General features: G+C 33.4%; 1 protein-coding gene across 1 annotated transcript in view; it reads right to left on the bottom strand.

The window, feature by feature from the left end:
• Positions 1-6,389: 6,389 nt before the first annotated feature.
• LOC107738388 (probable phospholipid-transporting ATPase IIA) overlaps positions 6,390-26,945 on the bottom strand; it is a 47,088-nt gene continuing 26,532 nt past the window's right edge. Inside the window, exons 14-26 of the mRNA XM_016550146.1 lie at positions 23,892-24,053; positions 22,174-22,266; positions 21,999-22,082; positions 18,422-18,592; positions 17,818-17,916; positions 14,311-14,400; positions 12,926-13,070; positions 11,166-11,230; positions 8,997-9,152; positions 8,094-8,158; positions 6,802-6,910; positions 6,594-6,704; positions 6,390-6,542 (exon numbers count right to left, since the gene is read on the bottom strand). Coding sequence (XP_016405632.1) covers positions 6,390-6,542; positions 6,594-6,704; positions 6,802-6,910; positions 8,094-8,158; positions 8,997-9,152; positions 11,166-11,230; positions 12,926-13,070; positions 14,311-14,400; positions 17,818-17,916; positions 18,422-18,592; positions 21,999-22,082; positions 22,174-22,266; positions 23,892-24,053 — 1,503 coding nt within the window. The remainder of the gene's footprint in view (positions 6,543-6,593; positions 6,705-6,801; positions 6,911-8,093; positions 8,159-8,996; positions 9,153-11,165; positions 11,231-12,925; positions 13,071-14,310; positions 14,401-17,817; positions 17,917-18,421; positions 18,593-21,998; positions 22,083-22,173; positions 22,267-23,891; positions 24,054-26,945) is intronic.

Raw genomic sequence — 26,945 nt, 5'->3', positions numbered from 1 at the left:
TATAATTTAACATTAACAAATACTTAGCATTAAGTATTGCTAACAAATAGCCAATCCTTAACATTGACAAATAATACTACTTAATAATAATTGTCGGTTATTGTCAGTTAATGTATTAACTATCATTAACTAATGGGGCCTTATTATGAAGTGTTACCAATATTAGTGTTTTTTATTATTTTTGGTTGTACAACAGATACGTTCTGTTTGTAACCTGATCAAGTCACACGAATCAGCATATTCAGTAGTTTTGGAAATAAATAAAGAGGAACCAAAAACACCATAAAATAAATTAAACTCCAATTTCCTTTTTGCCCCCTGTGCAATTTTTTCCAGTTGCACTTTATTTTAAGGTGACCTTGTTACAGTGTAATTATAAATATAAGTACTGAGCAATATTAATTGACTACATGTACTTACTATATGGTTAGGGTTAGGATTTGGGTTTGGCTTAGGGTTATTGCATGTAATTATGCATACTTAATTGTTATTATAATAGTAAGTACATGTAACGTGTAACAAGGACACCTTAAAATAAAGTGTTACCTTTTTTCCTTTTCACATGAGAATACAAACGCACAACGAAACTGAGACGCACAATAGCAATAGATTATTAAATCTCATGGAAAAACTTCCCTGTTGTCTCATGGATGATTTCCAAAGCTAAGCAGTGTGTTTAGTCTTCCTCAGGGAGAGTGATTCACTGAAAGTTAAATGCTAGAGAAATTACATGATTCAGAGCAAACGGCGCTCGCGGCAGCCTCATAACACACAAGCTAACCAGACTGACCAGAAATGAAAAATCAGACTAAGGGCTATTTTAGCATCAGGGTGAATCAAACCTGAAGTTCCAGCAGTTCTAGGCTTGTCTGAGCAGAGTTAGCGGTTAGTGAGCTAGCGCTGGTCCTGGGAGACAGTGAAGGGCTCAGGAGGTCAGTTTGGAGTAGCTGGGAGGATTCCATTTGTTAACATGAGTTAAGTTCATCAGATAACATGAAGTAACAATTAAAAATATTTCTTCTGCATTTGTTAATTTTAGTTAATGTTAATTTCAACATTTACTCATACTTATTATATTTAATTGATATATTATTAAAATTAAATGATGTATTGAATATCATTTAATGAAATACACATCTGTCAGGGACACAAATCAAAATGCTGTTAGTGTGCGTCTCCACTGGGATGTTGTCGAACATGTGCTCATGTTGGACTCAGTTTGTACACTGACTCTGACACATACCACACACAAAACTGCCAAAGAGTTTCGTGATCTGGCAAGCTCTAATCTGATTGGCTGGCTTTACACAATTTCCAGGAGTTAGAGAGGAGATTTTGATGAATCATGTTTAGAAGATTTGTAACACTTTTGAGGATTTGGAAAAGTTTGCACAAGTTTGCCAGCTCAGTGGCATCAAATCTTTTAAAGATCCACGAGGATTTTTATTTATTTATTTATTTATTTTTTACTAATTTTGACATTTTGTGACTGTATTTCTCACAACTGTGGCAATTTCTTATTTTAATCTTCATCTCAAAAAATTACTTTTAACAAATAGGTTCAATAGATTGCAAAGTTTACATAAATGTTCACCATTCATTTGGAGTGATGCTGCTGTGCAGTAATAAAAAAAGACACAATCTGTTTATGATTGTGATATCAAGTATGTCAGACCAGGCTTATTATAGTTAATATTTTATTTCAGCTTGTTTGCAAGGCGACATTTCTCATTTTAATGTAGTTTAAGTTGATAAAATAACTACAACTGAAATTGATAAGTTTATAATTATAATAAAAACTAATAAAAACTAAATAGACATATAAAAAAAAAAAAACTAATACAAATAAAAAAGACAATAAACATTACAATAAACATTACTTTCCTTTCTACATGGGAATGACTTTTGAATATTAGAATAAAGTTATGCACATGGCAGCTCTAATTAATACATTTAATTATACTTAATAGAATTTCAGTCAGACCAGGCTTATTATAGTTAATATTTTATTTCAGCTTGTTTGCAAGGCGACATTTCTCATTTTAATGTAGTTTAAGTTGATAAAATAACTACAACTGAAATTGATAAGTTTATAATTATAATAAAAACTAATAAAAACTAAATAGACATATAAAAAAAAAAAACTAATACAAATAAAAAAGACAATAAACATTACTTTCCTTTCTACATGGGAATGACTTTTGAATATTAGAATAAAGTTATGCACATGGCAGCTCTAATTAATACATTTAATTATACTTAATAGAATTTCAAGTGACATTCACTATAAACATTTTTGTCTTTTTAACATGTACATGCTAATTTTTAGGTTGGTAAGATTTTTTAAATGTTTTTGAAAAGTCTCTTCTGCTCACCAAGGCTGCATTTATTTGATCTCAAATACAGTAAAAATAGTAATATTGTGAAATATTATTACAATTTCAAATAACTGTTTTCTATTTGAATATATTTTAAAATGTAATTTATTCCTGTGATCAAAGCTGAATTTTCAGCATCATTACTCCAGTCTTCTAATATATTCTAATATGCTGATTTGCTGCTCAAGAAACATTTCTGATTATAATCAACGTTGATTTTGTGGCATTTGCGACACTGATCATTCTGTCGACCCCCTCTAGATCCAAGAGTCTGGTCTGTTTCATGTCTGAATCACATGCTCATGTAAAAGGCTTTGGTTCTATTCTTGCTCACGAAATTTAAAATCCCTGCTGAATAAGCCTTTGGCACTTTTTTAAACCATTATTCCCAGAAATGACACCAAGACAGTTTTGTGAAACGCTCTCAGACCACTGTCAGGTCAGTAGAAGCAGAGACTCAGATCAAATGCTGAAATGTGTTGTGCGACTGCTGGAAAGCTGTGTCACAGTGCGAGGCGGCCGGTGACCAGTCTGTGTTTAATGTAGTCAGGTGCCACACATGCCTCATCAACACTACTGAGAGAAGACTTGTTTGTGCGCTGTGAACGTGAGCCCGAGATGGACACCATTATCTCCACCGGGTGTGCCTCACACGTCCTGAAAAGTGAAGCTGCGGGATCTTTGATCGCCCCCTGGTGGCTGGCTGCAGTACAGGTCATAAACCCCGCCCTCTCCATGTAAACGAATGGGACTTGTGTCAAAAAAAAAAAAAAAGAATTACACTTCCAATACAATTTTCCGAAAGATGGTTTTGGTCATTTAAGGTAGTTGTTATCACGCTGATATATGTTCAATTGTTCGTTTTTTTTGTGAAAAGTTTGATTTTAGCTAGTAATTTGATGCTATAAAAACGGGGCGTATCGTTATTGCTTGCTTATTGTGCCCAAGAGCATAATTTACTGAAGTCCATATTAGAGGTCAACCGATGTATCGGTTTTGCCGATTACGTTTGTCTTTCTGTGGCTCTAGTAAAGTCTATGCTTCATTTATAGAGCTATAATATAGGTTGCGCTATCTCTTTCCGTTTGCTCCGTTTTTTAAACACCGAACTTCAAACTCATCCATGCCAAACTGTCCATTCTTGAAGTAAACTTGTGTCCGTTTGGTGATTAAATAAACTGTTTTAGACCGCTGCTCGAGTTGAACGCGACGCAAGTGAAAAATCACTTTTTTATATTTATTATTTTATAATTGAGATTATTTATATAATTAAGATTTTATTTATTTTATTTTAAAATAAATATTTTTCTAATAGTTTATATTTTTCCCCATTTTTAGCGTAACATTTATTATTTTATTTTTAAAAAGTGCATTCACAAAAAGGAACTTCTGGGACTAAATATTTTGAGTGTAAAAAAAAAACCAACCAACCAAAGTAATTTTGTTGCGGTCTAAAACAATTACGCAGCTTGATTTATATTATATAATACCAATAAAACAAAAGCTAAAAAGAAGAAAAAAAAAAAGATAAACAATTCAAATAACGATTATAATATTATTTTGCATACTACTATATTTTATTTTAAAAACAAAATTTCACATTTTTATATTCATTATTTTATAAAAAAGTGCTAAAAACAATCGAGAAGATAATTTTACACTAAATACTACAAATTAAACTAAACTAAAACAATTTAAATAACCAAATATTATTATATTATTTTGAATATCAATATTAAAACTAAGCCACAAGGTTGTCTCTTCAGGAATGCATGAATGATTTTGACACACAGTGCGTGTTTGAGTATCACCTCAGTTTGTTCGGCTGTAAAGCTACATGTGCAAACAAAAACAGCGATACTCGTTGAAACAAGGAGCAGCTTGTTAGTAGAGAAGCTGCTCTATTATAAAAACTGCTGAATTAAAACGAAAATAACAGAAATATGTGAATCCTCGATTGCTCTTCCGCGTAAGAAAGTGTGCAACTCTTGAAATGGAGAAGCGCTCAGATAAACACAGAGACCTTGGCAGAGTAGCATCAGCGCAGCAGGAAATGAGAGCAGGATTGTGGTATTTCCCTCTGCAGCGCTGTGGGCCGCTCTCGGCTACAAACACAGAAACAGCCGTGCTGGAATGCTGACTCAGCAAGACCGGCACATTTTAGAGATTCACACTGAACTCTCTCTGAGGAAAACACCAATGGTTCTGTGGAATGTGGCCACATTCTTTACCTGCACATGTCTGAAGATCGTTCAATAACAACAGGATTTCATGACAATAATAGGATATAAACAGTAGCAAAACCTTGAGCAGAAAGCATAGATGAAATATATAAGACCACTAAAATGACAAGAACAAGGACATGAATAAGATTTAAAAAATCTTGATGATATGTATCGTAATTAAAATGTAAAAACATACATAGATAAAGTGCAATAAAATAAACACACACGTCTATTTTGCATGTTTTCTTTCCACTAGTCTGAAAAAACATGTTATGAAAAGCCAAACAGCCCAAAACTAACCAATGCATGAAAAAAAGTTTTTGCCTGTAGTGTCTTGCCTTAAACAATAAATAAATAAATTAATTAATATAATCTTTACCTTATAAATATAACATTACTAAAATCTTTTAATAAAAATAAATAAATTAATAAATTAATATAATCTTTACCTTATAAATATAACATTACTAAAATCTTTTAATAAAAATAAATAAATAATCTCCATGTAATTTGGGAGCCATGTGTCTATAATGCATACTGACCGATGAACTCGTGTAGGAAGACGAGGGATGCGATGTAGCAGGCCAGACTGAGGAGTTCGGCTACGATCATCAGCCAGTGCCACGTCAATTACTCTCACAGAGGGCCGAGGGCATTCATGAGAGAAAAAAACAGAGAACCTGTGAGCTTAAATTTTATTAATCCTCAGATGAAGAACTATATTACATTTTATTTGCAATAATATATGTAATACATAATAAAATATATTATAACATTTAGAAATTATATACAGAAAAAAATTATATTATAAAATATATTACCACATTACTAAAACTATCTATATATACTGCTTAACACATAGCCTAAATCCAACAAAAAATAAATATACATATTTAATTACACCTATAATAAATATGCATATTTAGAAGTGCATTTTTAACAAATGATTCAGTAAATTACACAACATACTCGACAGCTTCACTAAATTTGAAATATGCAATTTCTGATATAATATATACAATGGATTTGTACAATTATTATATATATTATTATACTTCGATTTATGTGTGCAGGTTATTATTGGAGTAAAGGATTGAGAAGTTCATTCTTTCAAGTTAAATAAATAACTTTTGTCCATTCATTTTTAGCTGCAGATATATGATCGAGGTCAAGATGAAAAGAAAACATTTGTCTCAGAACGGAGGATTCACTTTATGAGAGCACAGAAATTCCCCGAGATTGTCCTATCTGCCATCTCAGGAAAAGGAAGAACACTTCCATGGATTTAGCTGTTTTTGAGCGCTTCCTGTCCTGAAGTGTTATTGTGACCTCTGAGCTCGAACGCAAACGAAATTCCAGCTCTATTTAAAGCACAAATGCAAGCATGCTATAGGAACCGAAGCCAAAACACAAAGAGCAGAATAACCTGCGTTTGGGTGAAAGCAGATGAGTAATGAGGGATATAGGACGTCTCTTCTGAAAGCAAGCTCTCAAAGAAAGTGAGGAAATACCCAGCACAGTCTAACGCAAACACAATCCCCTTCTGAACCAGCGGTGTGACGCTGAAAGATTTACACACAAAGACAGCGGGAGGAGCAATCGACAGCAATCGTGGAAAAGCTCCTTGTGTTACTGGGCTATTATAGCCACAGACACAAATAAACTATTCAGCGCGGGCGAGCGAAAACACGTGCGTGGGTTTGTTTGGATGAAACAACATTCACATTCGCACAGTGCTGCCGTTTTCTTAACAAGCCTCTGAATGGACGTTACAATCACAGTTACGCTAGACATAACTGCTCTTCTCAATTTCCACACTATTGCTCACTGAGTGAAGCTTGTTGCGGACCATAGGGTAAAATAACCAGAGAATTCGCTTACCTTGGTAGATACTGATCAAGACCCATATTAAGAAGGTTTTGAATGAGAGAGGCCGTCCCTGAAAAAAAAAATGAAAATTGTTAATATTTAATTCCACACTATTGCTCACTGAGTGAAGCTTGTTGCGGACCATAGGGTAAAATAACCAGAGAATTCGCTTACCTTGGTAGATACTGATCAAGACCCATATTAAGAAGGTTTTGAATGAGAGAGGCCGTCCCTGAAAAAAAAAAAGAAAATTGTTAATATTTAAAAGCAAGATACATTAACTAAATGGTCTTCGGTTATTAATTTGAGACTGACAGGGTCAAAAATACCTTTAGAAGATCTTTGTAAAGTTCAGGATATAACATGGCCACCTCAGACTTGACATCTTTATCCAAAACCAGAGAGAAAACTGGGAACATGGTGTAGATAGTGGAGTATCTGTGAGGCACAGAAAAAAAAAAAGATAATATGTGACCCTGGACCACAAAACCAGTCATAAGGGTCGATTTTTTTAAATTGAGATTGATACATGAACTGAAAGCTGAATAAATAAGCTTTCCATTGATGTATGGTTTGTTAGGATAGGACAATATTTGGCCGAGATACAACTATTTGAAAATCTGGAATCTGAGGCTGCAAAAAATTCAAAATATTGAGAAAATTGCCTTTAAAGTTGTCCAAATGAAGTTCTTAGCCATGCATATTACTAATCAAAAATTAAGTTTTGATATATTTATGGTAGGAAATTTACAAAATATCTTCATGGAACATGATCTTTACTTAATATCCTAATGATTTTTGGCATAAAAGAAAAATCGATAATTTTGACCCATACAATGTTTTTTTTGGTTATTGCTAAAAATATACCCCAGCGACTTAAGACTAGTTTTGTGCTCCAGGGGTATAGGCTGTACTTATGCAATATCAAAATCAAATCAATATAAAAAATACAGTAATAATGTAAAATATTACAATTTACAATAACATTTAAAATTATGTAATTACTGAATTACAGTTTAAATACGATTATTATAACATTTAAAATTATGTTTTAAAATAATGTAAACATTTCTTGTTATCATCAATGTTGAAAACAGTTGTGCTGCTTGTACATATAAAAATATATATTTTTTCAGGATTCTTTGATGAATAGAAAGTTCCAAAGAGCATTAATTGAAAACATCATTAAGCTCTGACATTTATCAGTGAATAAAAGTCAAATGCACCAAATGTAGTAAAGTTTTAGACATTTTGCTGACTTGTACAATTTATCCACATATATGTCATATGCAGAGAAAGTCAAAGTGATAGATCTGGATTGACATCTGTACTCGTGTGGATGAAGTTTCACGTTTTTCCTCTCACTGTCTTGGTAGAGAGTTTCATCATTTTCCCTGAATTAGACCAGACCTAAGCCTGCCAGCTTTAACCCCTTGTTCGCTTCAGACATCACAAAGAGTCTTTTGATGTCCGTCAGATGTCTCTGGAGCTCTTCTTCGAGCTCAGTGGCCGTACATCTAGATGGAACAAAACCCTCAGCGATCCTCAAATGTCAGAGCTGTCTGAAATGCCAGCGAGATTTCAGCGAGTGCAAATGAGTCATCAGCACTCGCACACTCACCCGATAATGAGGAAGCCTTGATAAAGTGGAACAGATGCAAAGTAGAAGACAGAGGAGAACACGGTCTGTGGAAACATCAGCAGAAACGTCAGACAGCAGGCAACCAAAGCCATGCTATATTGATCTATTCCGCCAAGACCAAATACATTAACATTGTCATATCCATCACCATGCTAAAATCTTCAGAGAGTTGTCATGATTGAAATATTATTACCATTTACAATATTTTTTTGGAATTTGTGATTCTTTCTTTTTCAAGATTATTTGATGAATAAAGTTAAAAAGAACAGCGTTTATTTAAAATAGAAATCTTTTCTAACATTGTAAGTCTTTCTTATCACTTTTTATCAATTTAACACATCCTTGCTGAATAAAAGCATTCATTACTTTAAAAAAAAAAAGAAAAAAAAAAATTTACTGACTCCAAAAACACGCAAACACACGCAAACACAAACACACACACACACACACACACACACACACACACACAAAACATGGAATTACCACTGCACACAGTGGAATACATCCAAAAAACTATGGCAATACACTAATATTGTGTGCAAAAATCATACCAATGCTATAGTAACACTATGGTGTGTGTTTAAAAAAAAAGTAATATTACCATGATAGCTTAGTTTTTTTTTGTTAGTGTTATAATAGTAAATCTATATATAATATTTAAGTTTATTCACAAGCATCAAAACACCTGCAGCAAATGAATATATAATAGAGTGCAGCAATATACTAACATGAATGTGTTATACCGGGGTAAATGCAGTACAGTTTTGCCTGAAACGTGTCGTTCTTTTTTTAAAACATGAAGCGCTCATCGCTGCACTGTGTTTATGTACGGCTGCTGTGATTGATGGGCTAGCCGTGGCTAATTACAGCAGCAGACGCTACCTGCATGGTGCTGATGCAGAGACTCCGGTGGATGACAAACTGGCTGAGCGCGGCGGAGCGCTTGTAGCTGTTTCTGCCGTGGACCATGAGCAGTCTGCCCAAGTGCTTAAACTGAGTGATGGAGAAATCTGCAGCCAGAGACGCCTGCTTCCCTTCCTGCACACACAGAGAAATAAACAAATGGATGTCTTCTGGTTTCTAGATTAAGCCGGCCTATATTAAACATCTTCGGATCACTGGGAAGTTCAGCAGTGACTGAGAGAAGCAAAAACAACGCCCCACGTAACCACGTCAAGTCAATCAAGGCTTAAGCTGTGTTAGTCATGAATGACTCAATATCAATTAACCGTCCCATAACGTCTCATTTGGATGACCTGGAAACCTCGCTTGGCCCACCACAACTGGGTCAAGCTTGGCTTTGTAGTATTTTAGGTACATTTAGACTCATAAAACGTCTGACGTGTAAAATGTGTTTCTAAACTGGACGTCGACCTCAGGGTGGGTTTCCTGAAGTCAGACCATCCTGAAATAAACAATGTAGAGTCACTGAAGTTTCTTACTTGTTTTGAAATCTTTGGTCAATATAGCTAGGTAAATGAAAAACGAATATATTCCTATTTATAATAAAATCAAATGTAATAAAATAAAATAAATAAAACATAAAATTATAATAAATTATAAATTATACAAATGCAAATAAATAATTGTTAGTCAATACAGCTAAGTATATGAAAAACTATTTATATAAAATATAATAAAAACTAGATAAAATAAAATAAAACAATAAAATAAAAATGTAAACAAATAATAAAAAACTGCAGATAAATTAGTTAAACACATGAATATTTCTGCTATTAAGATGGATGGTTCTGGTCTTGATTGATCAAAATAGCTCAAAATATGAAAAACGATTAAGTGTTGTAATTAAATAATCACCATTAAAAATAAAATGATTATTCAATACAGCTAGGTTAATGAAAAGCTATCCTTAGCTGAAATATTTATATAAAATAAAATCTAGATAAAATAAATAAAAATAAATAATAAAAAATGGCAGATAAATTAGTTGAACACATTAATATATCTGATATTGAGATGACTGGTTCTTGATTAATCAGAACAGCTAGGAATATGAAAGACTATTAACTATTATGACTAAATTGCTTCTAAAAATTAAAATTAAAAATTAAAAACTAAAATAAAATAAACAAAAAAAATCAATACAGCTAGGTTTATGAAAAACTACCATATCCCTAGCTGAACTATTTATATAAATTAAAATAAAATAAAATAAAAAATGAGTCAATACAGCTAGGTTTATGAAAAACTATAGGTTTATGAAGAACACATTAATATTTCTGATATTAAGATGGATGGCTCCTGTCTTGATTAATCAGCTAGGAATATGACAAACTATTAGCTATTATAATTAAAGAATCACTAAAAATAAACCACTAAAATATACATCTATATATATCTATATAAACATAATTATTGGTTGATACAGCTAGGCATATGAAAAACTAATATATCTCTAGCTGAACTATTTATATAAAAACAATAAAATATAAATATAAATCAATAAGAAAAAAGCTGTAGATAAACTAGTTGAACACAATATTATTTCTGATATTAAAACAGATGGTTCAGGTCTTAATTAGTCAATACAGCTATGAAAAACTAATTAATAAACTAGATAAACCAGTCAGTTGTTGAATGCTAGTGCACTCAATATAGTGTGGCCTCATCTACCTTACTGCTTAAATGAAATGAAATGAATTTAAATAATGATTACCAATTAAAGTTGTTTCAGAGGCTGAGAAAGTTATTACTATTTGAAGAAAGATTATAAAAAAAAAAAACATTGTATTGTTTAAAATAACATTAAGTCCCAGGAGCTTGTTTTTAGAAAATAACTAGAGTGAATTTAGATTTTATGCTGACTATCACACGCTGTAGATCAGTTGTGGGAAGTTGTGGTGTGTAAATGTGTGAAGTGATTTTACATGAGAACACAGCTGAGCTTTCAGTGTCATGTAACGTAAGAAATGTGAGAATCTCTGTGCTGCATGTGTGTTTGACGCAGCGAGTGCAGATGGACGGAAGCCTTCGGAAGCAGGCGAAAGTGTTTTTGACAGGACTGCTGCTCTGGGAAGTGGTAGCTCTTACTTTGCCCTCCACTCCCACGCCACAGTCTGCTTCCTGGATCATGCTGACATCATTTCCTCCATCCCCTGAGAAAGAGAAAACAGCCAGTGATGAGCCAGAGACAGCTGGTGCCGTGACCCAGATCGAGACCTTATGAAAAGGCACTGTCATATTAGTATCAGTGATATATTATCATAGCTTTAGTTAATATTTTGAATAAAAATATTAATTAAATTAAAAAGCATAAATGTAATTTATTTTTATATTTTAATTTTAGTAAAAGTTTTAATAATTTTGCTTTTTAACTTTTTCCCCGCCAGCATTTTTTTAAAAAGTTGCCAGCCACCGCCAGCGATTTGGATGATTTTCACTAAAATTTTATGGCCTCCAGTATATTTGCTGTATGAATATTTGAATATGCAATACACCAAAATAAAGACCAGAGCCTCTACTTTTATCCTAGCTTAAAGCATTCTTTTTTTAATCAACACTTGAATATAGGTAAGGTTTCATAAAAATGCATAATTTTGAGCAAAAAGGTGAGAAAACCCCATTTTTATCAAAAACTACATCTGGATAATATTCAGTACGATTATCAAAGCATAAATCCAGTAAATCGATTCCATCAACACCTCCAAAGCTTGCACAGACATATACCTGGATCAACATTTTACTCCGTAACATTATGCAGTTTTCATTTATATGCTGTCTATTGCTGATGATCGCATTATTTTCATATGCATCTGTTTACATAAGAGATCGCTCGTTTCTCCGTCCTGTTCACGTGTGTTTTTGTTCGGGAGGTTTTGTACTCGTTCAGAAGATGCGTAATAGCGCCCCCGAGTGTATAACAGTGAAAAAACGAAAAGCCGTAAAAACTCGTCTTTGGCGGGGAAGCGTTTTCTTCTAAAAGACGAGATAACTTGTCAATGGCAGGGAAAGAGTTAAATGTCTATATAGTATGTATTAATGTTTTAGTTTATTTAGTAACAAAAATGAGAAAAGTTGCTTTGACAACTAGCTAACATGAAATACGTTTAAGTTGTTTTTATATTTTATTTAATTTTCATTAGTATAGTTTATTTTATAAGTATTTTTTTATGGTTTTAGATAATGATAATAACCCTGTGATAATATCAACTTTATATATTGATAACTATAGTGTTATTGGCTAATATTATTGCTTAGTTTTTTCAAGGTACAATGTTTTTATGCCTAATTTAATTTTAAGCAGTTCATATTCTAAATTATAGCTTTAAATGTCTATATCGGTCCATCCCTATTATATTTATTAATACAGATAAATAATATTAATAAATTAATGTAATGAAATCTGTGTTGATCCATGCCCATGAATAAAAATACTTAGAAGTTAAAATAAAAGATAAAAACAAAAAACAAAGACTGCAATAATTAAGTGGGTAACACTTCACAATAAGGTCCTATTAGTTAACATTAGTTAATGCATTAACTAGCATTAACTAACAATGAGCAAGACATTTGTTACTGTATTTATTAAAATAAAATAAAATAAATAAAATTCCACCGCTCATTGTTAGTTTGTGTTAGCTCAGGTCCATTAAATAATATTAACATATATATCTTTTGATTTTTAATAATGTATTAGTGAATGCGGAAATTATTTCATTATTGAAAAATGCTGAAGAATTATTATTAACTAATGTAGTTAACTAATGTTAACAAATTAAATGTTATTGTTACCATTAAGTCTTTTAATGGCACAGGAAGTGCAGAGGGCCGAGAGGAAGTTGCGTACTCACCCACGGCGCAGGTGAGTTTGCCGGTGCGTTCCTGCAGCAGACGAACGATCTGAGCTTTCTGTGTGGGAGCGCAGCGGCAGCACACGATGGCCGGACACTGACACGCCAACTCCATAAACTCATACTCATAATACTTCAGACAGACCTGCAACAAGTACACCAACAGCAGAACTGAGAACAGAGACAGCAGACAGACAAATCAATACTGAAGGCCAGAGAATGATGGCACAAAACCTCCATAAATAAAACCTGAAACAAACTATTGATCAAACTGGTCATTTACTGAAAATGCAAACATCATGAGACATCTTCAAAAAAATAATAAATAAATAAAAATAACAGAAAAAAAGAGGCTATATCACACAAATTACACACATATGAGGCAAATTAATCAAATCTTAACCTCATTATAACAATCATATTTTATACTAATATCTACAGATTTATCAGTACTCTGATTGAGGTTCATATAAAAATAATTTTTTCCATTTTCTGGAAGAAAAAAAACTGAGTGGTTCCTGCCAATGCAAAACTGTCTTCCATGATGCTAGTGTATTTGGAGTGGTTGCTAGGGGTTTGCTATGCAGTTGATAAGGTATTCAGGGTATTCATGTGCTAATACACTAAATTTGAAAAGTTTGGGATCAGTACAATTTTTTAATGAAAGAAATTAATATTTTTATTCAGCAAGGATGCATTAAATTTATCAAATGTGACAGTAAAGACTATAAAATGTTACAAAACATTTCTATTTCAAATAAATGCTGTTCTTTTGAATTTTCCATTCATCAAAGAATCTTGAAAAAAATGAAAACAAAAAAATTAATAAGCAGCATAACTGTTTTCAAAATGGATACTTGAGCAAAATTGATTTTTGAGCAGCAAATCAGCATATTAGAATGATTTCTGAAGGATCATGTGACACTGAAGACTGGAGTAATGATGCTGAAAATTTAGCTTTGCATCACAGGAATAAATTACAATTTAAAACATATTCAAATAAAAAAACAGTTCTTTTAAATTGTAATAATATTTCACAATATTACTGTTTTCACTGTACATTTGATCAAATAAATGCAGCCTGGGTAAACATTTCCTTCTTTCAAAAACATTTAAATAATCCAAACTTTTGAACGTTAGTGTATGTTGTTGCTGGGTTGTTCTGGGTGGTTTCAAGGAAGTTGCTAGGGTGGCCCGAGTCTAGAGACTCTATATTATTGTCTCGAGATTTTATCGTCCGGTAGATAAGTCTGATCACAAAGTAACAGCACAAGTTGCATGATTTGATGTGTTATTAATGTCTGCTACACAAACAATGCGGCTTGAGTCGGTAAAAGTGTTAGGGGTTTGTTCGAATCGAATGCGTACATGCAGGCTCACGTTACCTCCAGAGAGTCTCCCGATATCACCAGCGCGCAGTCGTGTTTCCTCCTGAAGGCGTTGAGCTCAAGGTGGGCTTCGCTTCGAGTGGTTACCTGCAACCCATCGGAGTGCTCACCGTCAGGACTGTTTTTGCTCACACAAACACACGAGCAGCCACTCGGATAATGATCTCAGAAACACTAGCGGTGAACCGCAGCAAGATCCCCAGACTGAGATATTAACTTCAGCTGTCAGTTGCGTGGCAGACCGTGCCAGATTCAACTAGCGATCTGCTCAACCGTCTAAACTGTGAGGTTTACTTCGCCTGCTGTCTGCTAGTTTCACACAGGAAGTTCACTATAACTAACTGTTGTTTTTGTATTTACAGATGGCTTTTGGGCAGATATTGCTTGCTCAAGACGTTAGATTAAAAGGTTTAAAACAAACTCACCCTTATGTTGTATTCAAACCTATATGACTTACTTTCCGCTGTGAACCACTAAAGGAGATGTTAGTAAGAATGTTCACGCTGTTCTTTTCCATACGAGAAACGCCATACACATTTGGGAAGACAAAGAGGTGAGTAAATGATTTTCAGATCAACTATTCCTTTATAATTTTCTTAAAACATGAACCAAAACCAATAAAATGTTTCCTAAGCAGCATATATTCAGCATATGAGAATGATTTCTGAAGTATCACGTGACACTGAAGACTGAAGGAAAGGCTGCTGAAAATTCAGCCTTGCATCACCTCAAAGATCATTTAAAGCTATTATTGTGTTAGATGGGAAAAGCATTGAATAGACAATACTAGCTTTATAAAGAAATATTTCAATTCAACATTGCATAAACAATGACAGTAAATGGGTATTAATGTTTTCTTTAATTAAAATTGAAATATGAAATTATATATATAAAAAAATTTAATTATACTCTAAATATGAAACCAAAATCGCCTTAAAGGAACTATTTTTGAAAATAGGCTCATTTTCCAACTCCCCTAGAGTTAAACAGTTGAGTTTTACCGTTTTTGAATCCATTCAGTCGCAATGATATTACGCAGCGCCTGGAAATAGTCCCCAGCACGCTCCCTGTGCAAGCAGGTAGTCGCCAGACCTGGAGATCGGCTGAATGGATTCGAAAACGGTGAAACTCAACTGTTTAACTCTAGGGGAGTTGGAAAATGAGCCTATTTTCAAAAATAGTGGAGTGTTCCTTTAATGCGTGAGTCATTCAGTCATTCATTCAACCGATTCGTACAAACAGCTGATCCATTCAAGAATGAAAAAAGTTACTGTCTTTATGAATTGGTCATTGAATCACTGACTCACTCGATTAATTCAGAAATGAAGCAAATGACTGTCTTTATGAAGGGGTCACTGAATCACTGAATCACTAGATTCGTTCAAATGGCTGATTCATTCAAGAATGAAGTAAGTGACTGTCTTTACAAATGGGACATTGAATCATTGACTCACTCGATTCATTCAAAAATCTGATTCATTCAGAAATGAAGCAAGTGACTTTATGAATGGGTCACTGAATCATTGACTCACAAGATTCGTTCAAACACCTGATTCATTCAGTAACAAAACAAGTGACTGGCGTAATGAATGGGTCATTGAATCATTAACTCGTTCGATTTGTTCAAACGGCTGATTCATTCACAAACAAAGCTAGTGACTTTCTTTACAAATGGGACATTGAATCATTGACTCACTCGATTCATTCAAACATCTGATTCATTCAGAAATTAAGCAAGTGACTGTCTTTATGAATGGGTCACTGAATCATTGACTCACAAGATTCATTCAAATGGCTGATTCATTCGGTAACGAAACAAGGGACTGTTATTATGAATGGGTCATTGAATCACTGACTCACTTGATTCGTTCAAACAGCTGATTCATTCAGTAACGAAACACCGCTGTGTGTTGCTCAAAGACACACAACAGTTCTGCTGTGGCATTGTTAGAAATATTTTCGTTCACGAAACTGAGCAAAAACAGACAATATTCCAAAACCAATTTGGACACATAAATCCATCCAAAACTCCTCGCCAACAGAGAGGATGTTTTCTAATCGGTGGACATTCGCACCAGAGCAATTCATCTGTCAATTTCAAATACACCAGACCTCAATCTGGATGCCATTTGTGTCCAGGAGGAAGTCAATCCAGATGCCGCTTCGATCTGCAAGGAACGAGGTGCCTGTTTTCATGTTGTGCCAGCCATTGTCTTCTGTTTCCAGGAACCGCTGCTGTGAGGAAGATTCAGCCTTCCTCTTTCTGTGGCAGCACGGCACATGGGAACTCCACAAGAGCTCATAGAGTCAGGTTTCACAGAGAAAGGGCACAGGGAGGCTTCAGGAAGCTACTTTCCCTGTTTGGTTCAATGAAGGCTACTAAACTCAATCAAGCTTTGGAGTCCATTTGTGTTGGAGACATTTGGGTGTGAGACAAGATTTATTGAGCTAGTACACTACTGTTCAAAAGTTGCTGTTTATAGTTTTATTTAGCAAGGACGCATTTAATTGATCAAAATTTACAGTAAAGACATTTATAATGTTACAAAAGGTTTATTTTTCAAATAAATGCTGTTCTTTTTGAACTTTTAATTCATCAAAGAATCCTGAAAAGAACAATGTATCACACTTCCCACAAAATAATGAAGCAGCACAACTGTTTTTAACATTGATAATAATAGTTAACATTAATATAAATGTTTCTTTAGCAGCAAATCAGCATATTAGAATGATTTCCGAAGGATCATGTGACACTGAAGACTGGAGTAATGATGCTGAATATTCAGCTTGGATCACAGGAATAAATTACATTTTAAAATATATTAAAATAGAAAACCGTTATTTTAAATTGCAATAATATTTCACATTATTACAGTTTTTACTGTATTTTTGATCAAATAAATGCACCCTTGGTGAGAAGACCTCTTTCTAAAACATTATAAATCTTACTCACCCCAGACCTTTGAACAGTAGTGTAATATTTCTGACCGATAATGTCTCTGATAATTTTGGTCAAGGAGGTCTATAATATTGGTTAGCATTCCCATTCATCACAATGGCAACTACTCAACTGCCATCGTTGCTCATGGGCTCTCATTTACAGATTTTTTTCTCCTGAAATGACATCCTGAAACACTGTTTGTCTGATGGCACCTAAATAACAAGCACACCCCAAACCCTTTACTAGAGGCCATCCAAAAAAATACAAGTCTTTTCACATTAAGTGCCTTGAGAAAGAATAGGGCACCGTTAAAATATCTACTACAACATAATGAAAGATTTGCAAGCCGAAAATAAGCGTTGCTCATTTTTTCCTGCACAGATCCTAGAGTTTGTTTAAGGACCTAGAGCCTGTTTCAACGGGTCAGGGAGAAACTGGGATATATTTTTCTGGTGCAAGAAACCTTATTACTTAACCTCAGGGGGAAATAAATCATTATAGAAGAATAAGATATGACCTATTTAAAAATAATGGTTGAAATATGTAGTCTAGAGAGGACTTACAGGCCTGAACACGTGGATGTCCTGATTGCGGGTCACTAGATGGGCGTTTTTGGCTGTGCAGGTTGCAGTCTCTAATTTGTCCCCGGTCAGCATCCAAACCTGGACAAAGAACAGGTTTAGTTAAATTAGGCTTGACATTGATGTACCCAAGCACTCGTGTTAACACGTCAACAAACAACTCATTTTAGAGGCGCACAGTGAAATCCTACACTGTACAGACTATACACTTTCAGGAAAAAAGTTAAGAGCTGTCAATGGGGTGGTAACTTAAGGTAAAAAAGCTAAAAAGTACCATATTTACCCCTAAAGGATACATAATAGTATCTTAAAGGCACATATTAGTACCTTTTGAAAGGGTACCGCCCCAGATTTGTGTTTTTTAGACATTTTAGCGTTCCAAATCAATCATGACATTGTAAAGCATTGATAAATCCCATCTTTTCATTTTAATTTTGAGTTTTTGTCCTGAACAGCTTCAACTGGCAAAAGCATTGCATGTTAAGACATTTTGATAAACGCTACTATTTTTGGCGCATTGTGCCGGGGAGCTCCGCCCACAGTCAAATCTCATTGTCTGTGCATGTTTGTGCGTGCCGACACTGACTTTGATGCCAGCGTTGCGCAGTATCTCCAGAGTGGGTCTGACATCGGCCTGAAGCTGGTCCTCGACTCCAGTAAGACACAAGAGCTCCATCTCCATCTCCAGACTCTCTATCACTGTGGCCACCTTCAGCGAACGATCGTGAACGCTCAGCTTGGCCTGGACGTAGCGAGCCTGCACATGTGAATGATGTTAGACACAACATAAGTAACACACATTTCTTTTCTTCATTTTACCTGACGTAACACAGTACATTAAAAGTGGTGTTAAAGATGCAAGGATTTCTTATTCACTATATTTGCTATTACTTCATACAAAATAAACAATAGGAATAATACTATAAAAATAAAGAATATCTTTAAGATTTGACATTTCTCATATATTTTGGCCATTACGTTGCACACAGACAACCATTTCCAAGCAAATAAATAAGTACTGTGACTGTCAATATTTAAAATAATCAGATTTTTTTTTGAGTTTGTGATTATTTTTATAAATTTTTACGTGCAGAAATTTGTCTATAAATATAATGCATATATTTAATATATATTTAATGCATACAGTTCCTGAGAAAGGAAAACTTGAAATCGCATCATATGACCCCTTTAAGGGAAGAAACAACATTTTGTGGGGGTGCTTCATTCGGCTGTTTTCGGAGAGAAGCGTAAAGCTGTATCTGCCTTTTATAAATCTGATAAAAACTAAAGACTCTTCGGAGATATGAAGGATGCAATACTACTATATACAGGTACTCAAGATTAACATGAGATTGGCAGAAATTGTGCTATGTCCCCTTTAAATAATAATAATAATAAATTATCATTATAATAATAATTAAAAACTACTGTTATTATTTTACTACTAATAATAATAATAAGTGATATTATTGTTTAATTATAACAATAATTATATTAAGTATAATAATAGCATTTATTATTATTAATTGTTCAAATTATTATTAAATATAATAATAATCATTATGTTTAAATGCCTAATAATAATAATAATTGTTAAATTACTGTTATCATTATTGTTTTAAGGCATTAAAAAAGCAAAACATATTGGCACTGAAATATAATTTTAATAGTTACACCCACATATTTTTGCAAACTGTGCATGATAAATATACATTAAATATGTGCACTATATTTAAAGACAAAATTTAGCACATAAAAACAGAGAATCACATTAAGTCTAAAAAAACATTTAAAAAAAATATTTATTTATTGACAACATTTATTGGCTTGCTGAATGAAACTGTGATGATAAGCCCTGATTATTATTATTTGCAAACAAGAAGATTGCCAGTACCCTTAATTTATTTTCAATTTGAACAACTTGGAGTCAAGTTTGGGGTCGTTAAGCCCTGCTAATTAGTAAAACCCTCCCTGTTTTATAGTCATTTTCATTCTGCACATATCTTTGGATCTAACAGATGCAATGACACACTGTTCATTATATTTGTTCATGCTTTTCCCATCTGCTATTTTATTTATCGCAGTGATTAGCTAAAATGCATCTAATTCTGATCTCTAAACTGCTGTTTTTTATCAGACATGCCAGATGAGAGAGTTCTCCATCTGCAGTCACATCACACACCCTGGCACTGACCCCTCAAACCGACACGCCACTCTGTTGAGTGAAGCCAGAGCGCAGTTTTGAGGGCACGGCCCACAATCGCAGTGAGATAAAGAGCAAACAATGTGTGCGCGAGTCAGACAGGAACACACTCTCACTTGGTGACTCACACACTCGGTGAGTCACCGCCGCCCACCCGCTCACACACAATTACACACTTCAGCTCGGAGAGTGGGAACATGGGCCTGGGAGAAGAAACAACTCTTTCTCTGTGCGTGTGGGCGGGGTAACTTTCATTTTGGGGGTGTTCCCTGTGGAAAACATGTTACATTTCTTTTTGACAATTACTGTTGACGATGGATGGTTGCTAGGAAACCGCTTAATCTGACTAAATATAGATCAGCACCTGGATATTGTAGTTATAAACATCCAAAGGTCACGGTCTATACCAGCAGTTCTCAGGACCCATGTTTTACACTAAACAAACTGTACAAAATATGTCACTTATTAATCTGAACAAGGTCTGTATAGGACAAAAATGCTAAATTATTCATATGACATAGGCTGAAAAGAAAACAGACACGTTGGCCAAATATGTTATTTGCATAGTCATATTACCAAGCATAATATATTACCAACCATAATATTTTGATTTCAGCTCGACTGGATTTACGGCCTGTGACCATCAGGAACAAAAGATATATGAAGTGTTTTCTCCTCCCTTTCAAATAAAGAAATTTTGCAGTTCTAATGATGGACCATAACGTGGTTTGTTGCATGTTATTATTTCCATTTAGCATTGTTTTTCCATGCTGTTCGTGACTTTTCCCATACTATGGAAGTCAATGGCTACCGTCAACTGTTCGGCTACCAACATTCTTCAAAATATCTTTTTGGTGCTCAACAGAAGAATGGAATAACTTGTAGGTGAGTAAACGATGACAGAATTTTCATTATTTGGTGAACTATCCCTTTAAGAACCCCTGGTCTATGTCTTAAAAAGAATCCACCTCATCGTTCATTGACTGCAATGAACCATGCACCCTGTCTTTATCAGAGAAAGTCAACCTTGAATGCAAATAATTTGGTTACATTTTTAATTGACTGATGGCTTTACAAAAGTGAATTATTCTGCTGATGTGAGCTTGAGTTATTTGTCATTTGGAAGTCAAATAGCCGTCAACCAGCGTTAACTTCCTGGTGGCTGTAACCGTCTGTGAAATGCTCTCAATGTGTCAGAGTTGTTGACGTGTAAATCAGATCTACTGCCAGACTGAATTGGAATATTTTTTCAAAATAATAATATAAAATTATATTTTTATATTTTTGTAATAATTTAATAATGATTTTATTATCTTCATGTTATATATTATATTTATATATTTTATTTTTAATACCGTAATTCCATTTATAATGTTACAAAGGTTTCTATTTCAAATAAATGCTCTTCTTTTGAACTTTCTATTCATCAAATATTCCTGAAAAAAATGTGATATATGGTTTCCACAAAAATATGAAGCAGTACAACTGTTTTCAACATTGATAATAATCAGAAATGTTTCTTGAGCAGCAGATCAGCATATTAGAATGATTTCTGAAGGATCATGTGACACTGAAGACTGGAGTAATGATGCTGAAAATTCAGCTTTGATCACAGGAATAAATTACATTTTAAAATATAATCGAATAGAAAACACACATTATAAATTGTAATAATATTTCACAATATTATTCTTTTTTACAGTACTTTTATTCATGCAGCCATGGTGAGCATAAGAGACTTCTTTCAAAAACACCAAACTTTTGAATGATAGTGTAAAATTATATAACCATCCACAATAACTGCTGCATGATGGATTTACCACATCATTTTCTTTCCATGTTTTTTTTGGGGGCCAAGACCTTAAATTCCCGATATTAATACACCAATCTATCAGCAATTATTCACCACAGTATTTTGTTCCATAGCAAACTTTCTAATGACTAAGCATTGGAAACTCACCTCAAAATCTTGGTATTGTTCAACTGTGAGGGATTTTTTGGCCACCACTAGCACCCTCAAGCCTTCCCTGGCCATATTCCCACACTGACAAAGAAAGCAGAAAACATAAGCATAAGCATGACGTCAATTTAAAATCATTTCATATTTGTTGATGTTTAAAAAAACGTGCGATTACCTCCTCCTCTAGCCAGTCGTTGTACTGAACAATACCAGCCATCACCACATCAGCACCCTTCAAGTAAAACGTGATCTCTCCTGTGGATTCATCCTAACAAACATGAGCAGAATATGCTTTGTTCTTAAAGAGTTTATTATTTATGTATAGACACTGACACTGAGGAATATGGCAGCATCAGATCTCAGGATCAATGATACTCAATGTATCAAGTTGCCAGGAAAGGTTCACAGGGAAGCGGGACAGTCTGTGCCGTTTTGTTCCAAGCATTATGGGAGATTAATTTTGGGTTTCCTTGATCGTCCTTGAAGGTGTTTTAAAAGGATTCTGCAGAGGAAACCAGGTTCAGTTGCTGGTTTCCTCAAACACTGATACAGGCTTCGGTCCAGGCCAACAACAATAGCTGCGAGCTCGTACGGGGAGAGTTAGTCATCAAGCCCAGGGCAGGGTCACAACTTTCTCAGATAACACTCAGTCTAGTCATATCATTTTTGGGCTGATCTTCAATTATTGCATTGTTTAAAAGGCTGACGTACAAACTAGATTTTCACATTCTCTTGTGTAAATGCCTGTGCAAAACTCAAAATACTAGGTTGTTTGCAGGGGTGGTTGCCAGGGCATTGCTATGCGGTTGCCAAGGTGGGGTGGATTGTTTTCCAGGCAAAAATCTGAAGGCTGATCACTTAGTAAAGTAACAGCCCACATTTCCACAACAAACCTCTTGATATGAGGTGCCATTCACGTGTGTATATATATATATATATATATAAAAGTGTATTTTTTTGGTTGGTCAGGTTGGTGATTGGTCATAATTTCTTATGCTAGTAACTTTTTTAACAAGGTTTAATTTGTTATTAGTTTTTCTAAAGTGTTTTTGAAAAATCACATACCCTGCCTTTAATGCATTGCACATCATGAGTTAACAATGAATAACTAATAACTATTTTTACAGAATTGATTTGTGCAAGTTAACTTAAAAATATAATATTGTTCATTGTTAATTTTTTTCATCATTTGTTCATAATACATTAATACATTTTAATTAACTTGAAATGTTACAAATGCTTTAGTAGAAATTAAAATGAACCAAGATTAATAAATGCTATAAAAAAGTATTGTTCATTGTTAGTTCATAATACCGGATGCATAAACAAATTTACTGTAAAAGTGTGACCTTTACATTTATCCACCATTATTAATCTATAATTGTCCTGTTGGTTGACAAATAATTTTTTTTTAAAAATACAAATGCATAGTTTCTCAATTAACATGAGGCCAGCCTGCAAGTAATTATACCAAAATTAGAAAAAAAGTTCAACTACACTGTAAAAATTATTTTTCGAAGTAAATAAAGCAAATATTATAGGAGTATGTTATACAAGAAAATATTAATCGAGTCTAACTACTTCAAAATTTCAGATTCAGTTTGTTACTTGCCGTTTCTTTGTAACTATTTGTGAAATTTACTAGCACTTTTGGTGAAAATTCTAAACAAAAGTAAATCCTATACCATTTTTTTGTATAGCCATTAAATATTACAAAACACATCTATCATAATAAATACAGTAGTGAAAATTCTTCTATTTCGTGTTTTTTCTAATTTAATATACATGTCATCCTTCTATATGTCAGACAGGTCATTTTTGAAGTTAATGGAGTTTAGGGACACTTGTGTTTCTGTGTCAAGATGATCCAAAACCGCTGGATGCAATGCTTACTCGCACTATGATGCCCATGCGTTTGCTCTCGTAGGTAAAGGGGAAAGCCTGCAGGATGGTGAAGTTCAGTATTTGTCCACTAGGTGTCCTCAGCTGCATTGAAGACTGATCTCTACCGACCAGCGTCAGACCGACACTCTCCGTCCACTGAACCAGAGACACCTAGTGCATAACAGAGAAGGATCGAAGGAGAAATCACAATATATGAAACCATTCTGCATTTGAGTTTCGGAAACAAACAGGAAGCAATTTGCAGTTTCTATCAGTCGGACATCTTATCATCACTCTAAGCAAATTACTTAAACTATAAAAAAAAAAAAACGACCTCAAAATCAAATACAGAACCATTACGTTTTACGTCTTGACTCTTTCCAGCAATTTTTTTTTTTTTGGATGTGTGGAGCTGAAAATGCAAGTATGCAATGGGCCACCAATTATAAGCGTGTTTTCTTCTGGGAACATGTGAAGATAAAGGCAAAGCAGATGCCATCCATTAGTGTGACGCTGAAGGGGGGCATTTCTGGGAGGCAGAAGTTATTGCCCAATAACTTCCAGACCAAGGGTTACAGAGAGAGATCAAAAAACCTGATTTCTTACGCCCTCCCTGACTCGCTGCTAATAATATATCTCATAGTATCCAGATGGGCGGACTGCTGCCCAAAAAACAGCCCTCGCTGTTACAAACCAACAAATGAGGCTTATCCAAGCTATGTATAGAAAAAGGGATGCTACTTTAAAGCATTTTGAGAAGATCTTGTTCAAACTATTTTTTTGTGTGTATCCAGATCTACTAATTTAAAAATATTTTTTAATTATTAAATATATTTATTTATTCTAAAATATTTCATTAAATATTAAATTAAATAATAAAGCAGTAAAAATATTTTCTATATTATGAATGTTTTCAATTTGTGAATTAAATTTTAGGTCTATTTTATAATCCAAAATTATAGAATCAAATTATATATATATATATATATGTCTCTTGTTTCTTTTATATTTAAAAAAAAAATCTATTAATTAAAAATATAATTTATGCATTAATTAATTTTAAGATATTTGTGACCCTGGACCACAAAACCAGTCATAAGGGTCAATTTTTCAAAATTGAGATTTATACATCATATGAAAGCTGAATAAATAAGCTTTCCATTGATGTATTGTTTGTTAGGATAGGACAATATTTGGTACAGATACAACTATTTGAAAATCTGGAGTCTGAGGGTGCAAAAAAATCAAAATATTGAGAAAATCTCCTTTAAAGTTGTCCAAATGAAGTTCTTAGCAATGCATATTACTAATCAAAAATTAAGTTTTTATATATTTACAGTAGGAAATTTACAAAATATCTTCATGGAACATGATCTTTACTTAATATCCTAATGATTTTTGGCATAAAAGAAAACTCAATAATTTTGACCCATACAATGTATTTTTGGCTATTGCTACAAATATACCCCAGCGACTTAAGACTGCTTTTGTGCTCCAGGGTCACATTTATGTATTTTTCAATCATTGAAAAATTAAATGACAGTACAGTACAAATTATTTTCTATTTTATTATTATATTATGTATGTTTTCAATTTCTGAATTAAAAATATTTTTTATTTTTAAGTTAAAAAAAAACCCTAGGTCTTTATTTTCCCCCCCAAAATTATTACACACACACACACACATATACATATGTCTCTTTTTTTCTTTTACCTTTTGAAAAATATTTATTTATTATTTTAAAATATTACTTGTGTATTTATTTTTTTAATGTTTATTTATTATAAAATTATTGAATAATTAAATAATATAATAGTACAAATCATTTTACATTTTTTTCAATATTATGAATGTTTCCAATTTCGGAATTAAAATTAATTTACTATATATAATTTACTACATATGACTGTGTCAATGTCTTTAGATAACTTTATCTTTTTAATCACAGTTGAGTTGTAGGTTTATTCAGTCTGTCAAATGGTATAAATACTTGGCAAAAACTGAAAATAATAAAAACAATAAAGAATTTTAAATAATGATTAGGATGTACACAAATACTTTCAAGTAAGGAAATTATTTTACTAATATTTAATGACATTTTAAGAGTCATTAAATCAAAACATTTGTTGACATATATTAAAACTGATTTCCTTTAATATCATATTAAAAAGCATGGCTAGAGAAGCAACAATTGTCTCTAAAACAACATCAGATCAGTGTCATGTCTTTCCGACAAACGTCAGGCTTCAGCTACAGAACATGTCTCTGTGAAAGCACATACAGTCAGTGTGGTGGCATGCAGTGGTTAAAACCAAACCAGTAATGATGCGTTTGGTGCCTACGTAACCACAGCACGGGTCAATTGATCATTGCATGCGTCACTCGCTCCTGGCCCGACTGATCTGGTTTTGGTGAATATGAGACAGCACATCTGCAGAAGTGATCGGCTGCAGAAGAGAACATGCCAAACACTCCACTCAACATTCGGGAATAATCTAATACCTGGGCAGGGGGTGATGAAATGTGGCGACTCACAAATTATTAACTTAAAGTGAGTTAAGAGTTAGACAGCACAGATATTCTTTAAATCAGAGAGCCAAATGGAGGATATAGACCTTAGTCAGAGTAGATGACATGATTAGTAAAAAAAAAAAACAATGAGGCTGTTCAAATCCATTTAATTCAGCAATTTACTTAAGAATGTTTTTGCAAATATATGTCTGTGTAAATCATTGGAAAAAACATCACGTAAATTGTCACGTCGTACAAAAGAACATTTTATTACGAACAATTTTTTTCTTAAAAGAAATTTGTTCTATTCATGTTCTACTCATGAAATTTCTTTTACTCATTATTCAAATGTTCAATTATTTATGTTAATTAAATGCTTGTGTTTTATTTAAATTATTCATATGTTCATGTATTTACGTAAATGACCTGGTTTTATAATTTAAAAAAAAAATAGATTTAAATATATATATATATTTTTTTTTATTATTATCTGTGTAAATCACATGAAAAAACATGTAAATTGTCACTGAAAAAAAAAAAAAAAAAAAAAA

Source organism: Sinocyclocheilus rhinocerous, unplaced genomic scaffold (genome assembly GCF_001515625.1).
Source record: "Sinocyclocheilus rhinocerous isolate Xijiao unplaced genomic scaffold, SAMN03320098_v1.1 scaffold2716, whole genome shotgun sequence".
In the NCBI taxonomy this organism is placed as follows: domain Eukaryota; kingdom Metazoa; phylum Chordata; class Actinopteri; order Cypriniformes; family Cyprinidae; genus Sinocyclocheilus; species Sinocyclocheilus rhinocerous.
The sequence above is the reverse complement of the archived record's forward strand: the minus strand, read 5'-3'. Positions and strand labels throughout refer to the sequence as shown.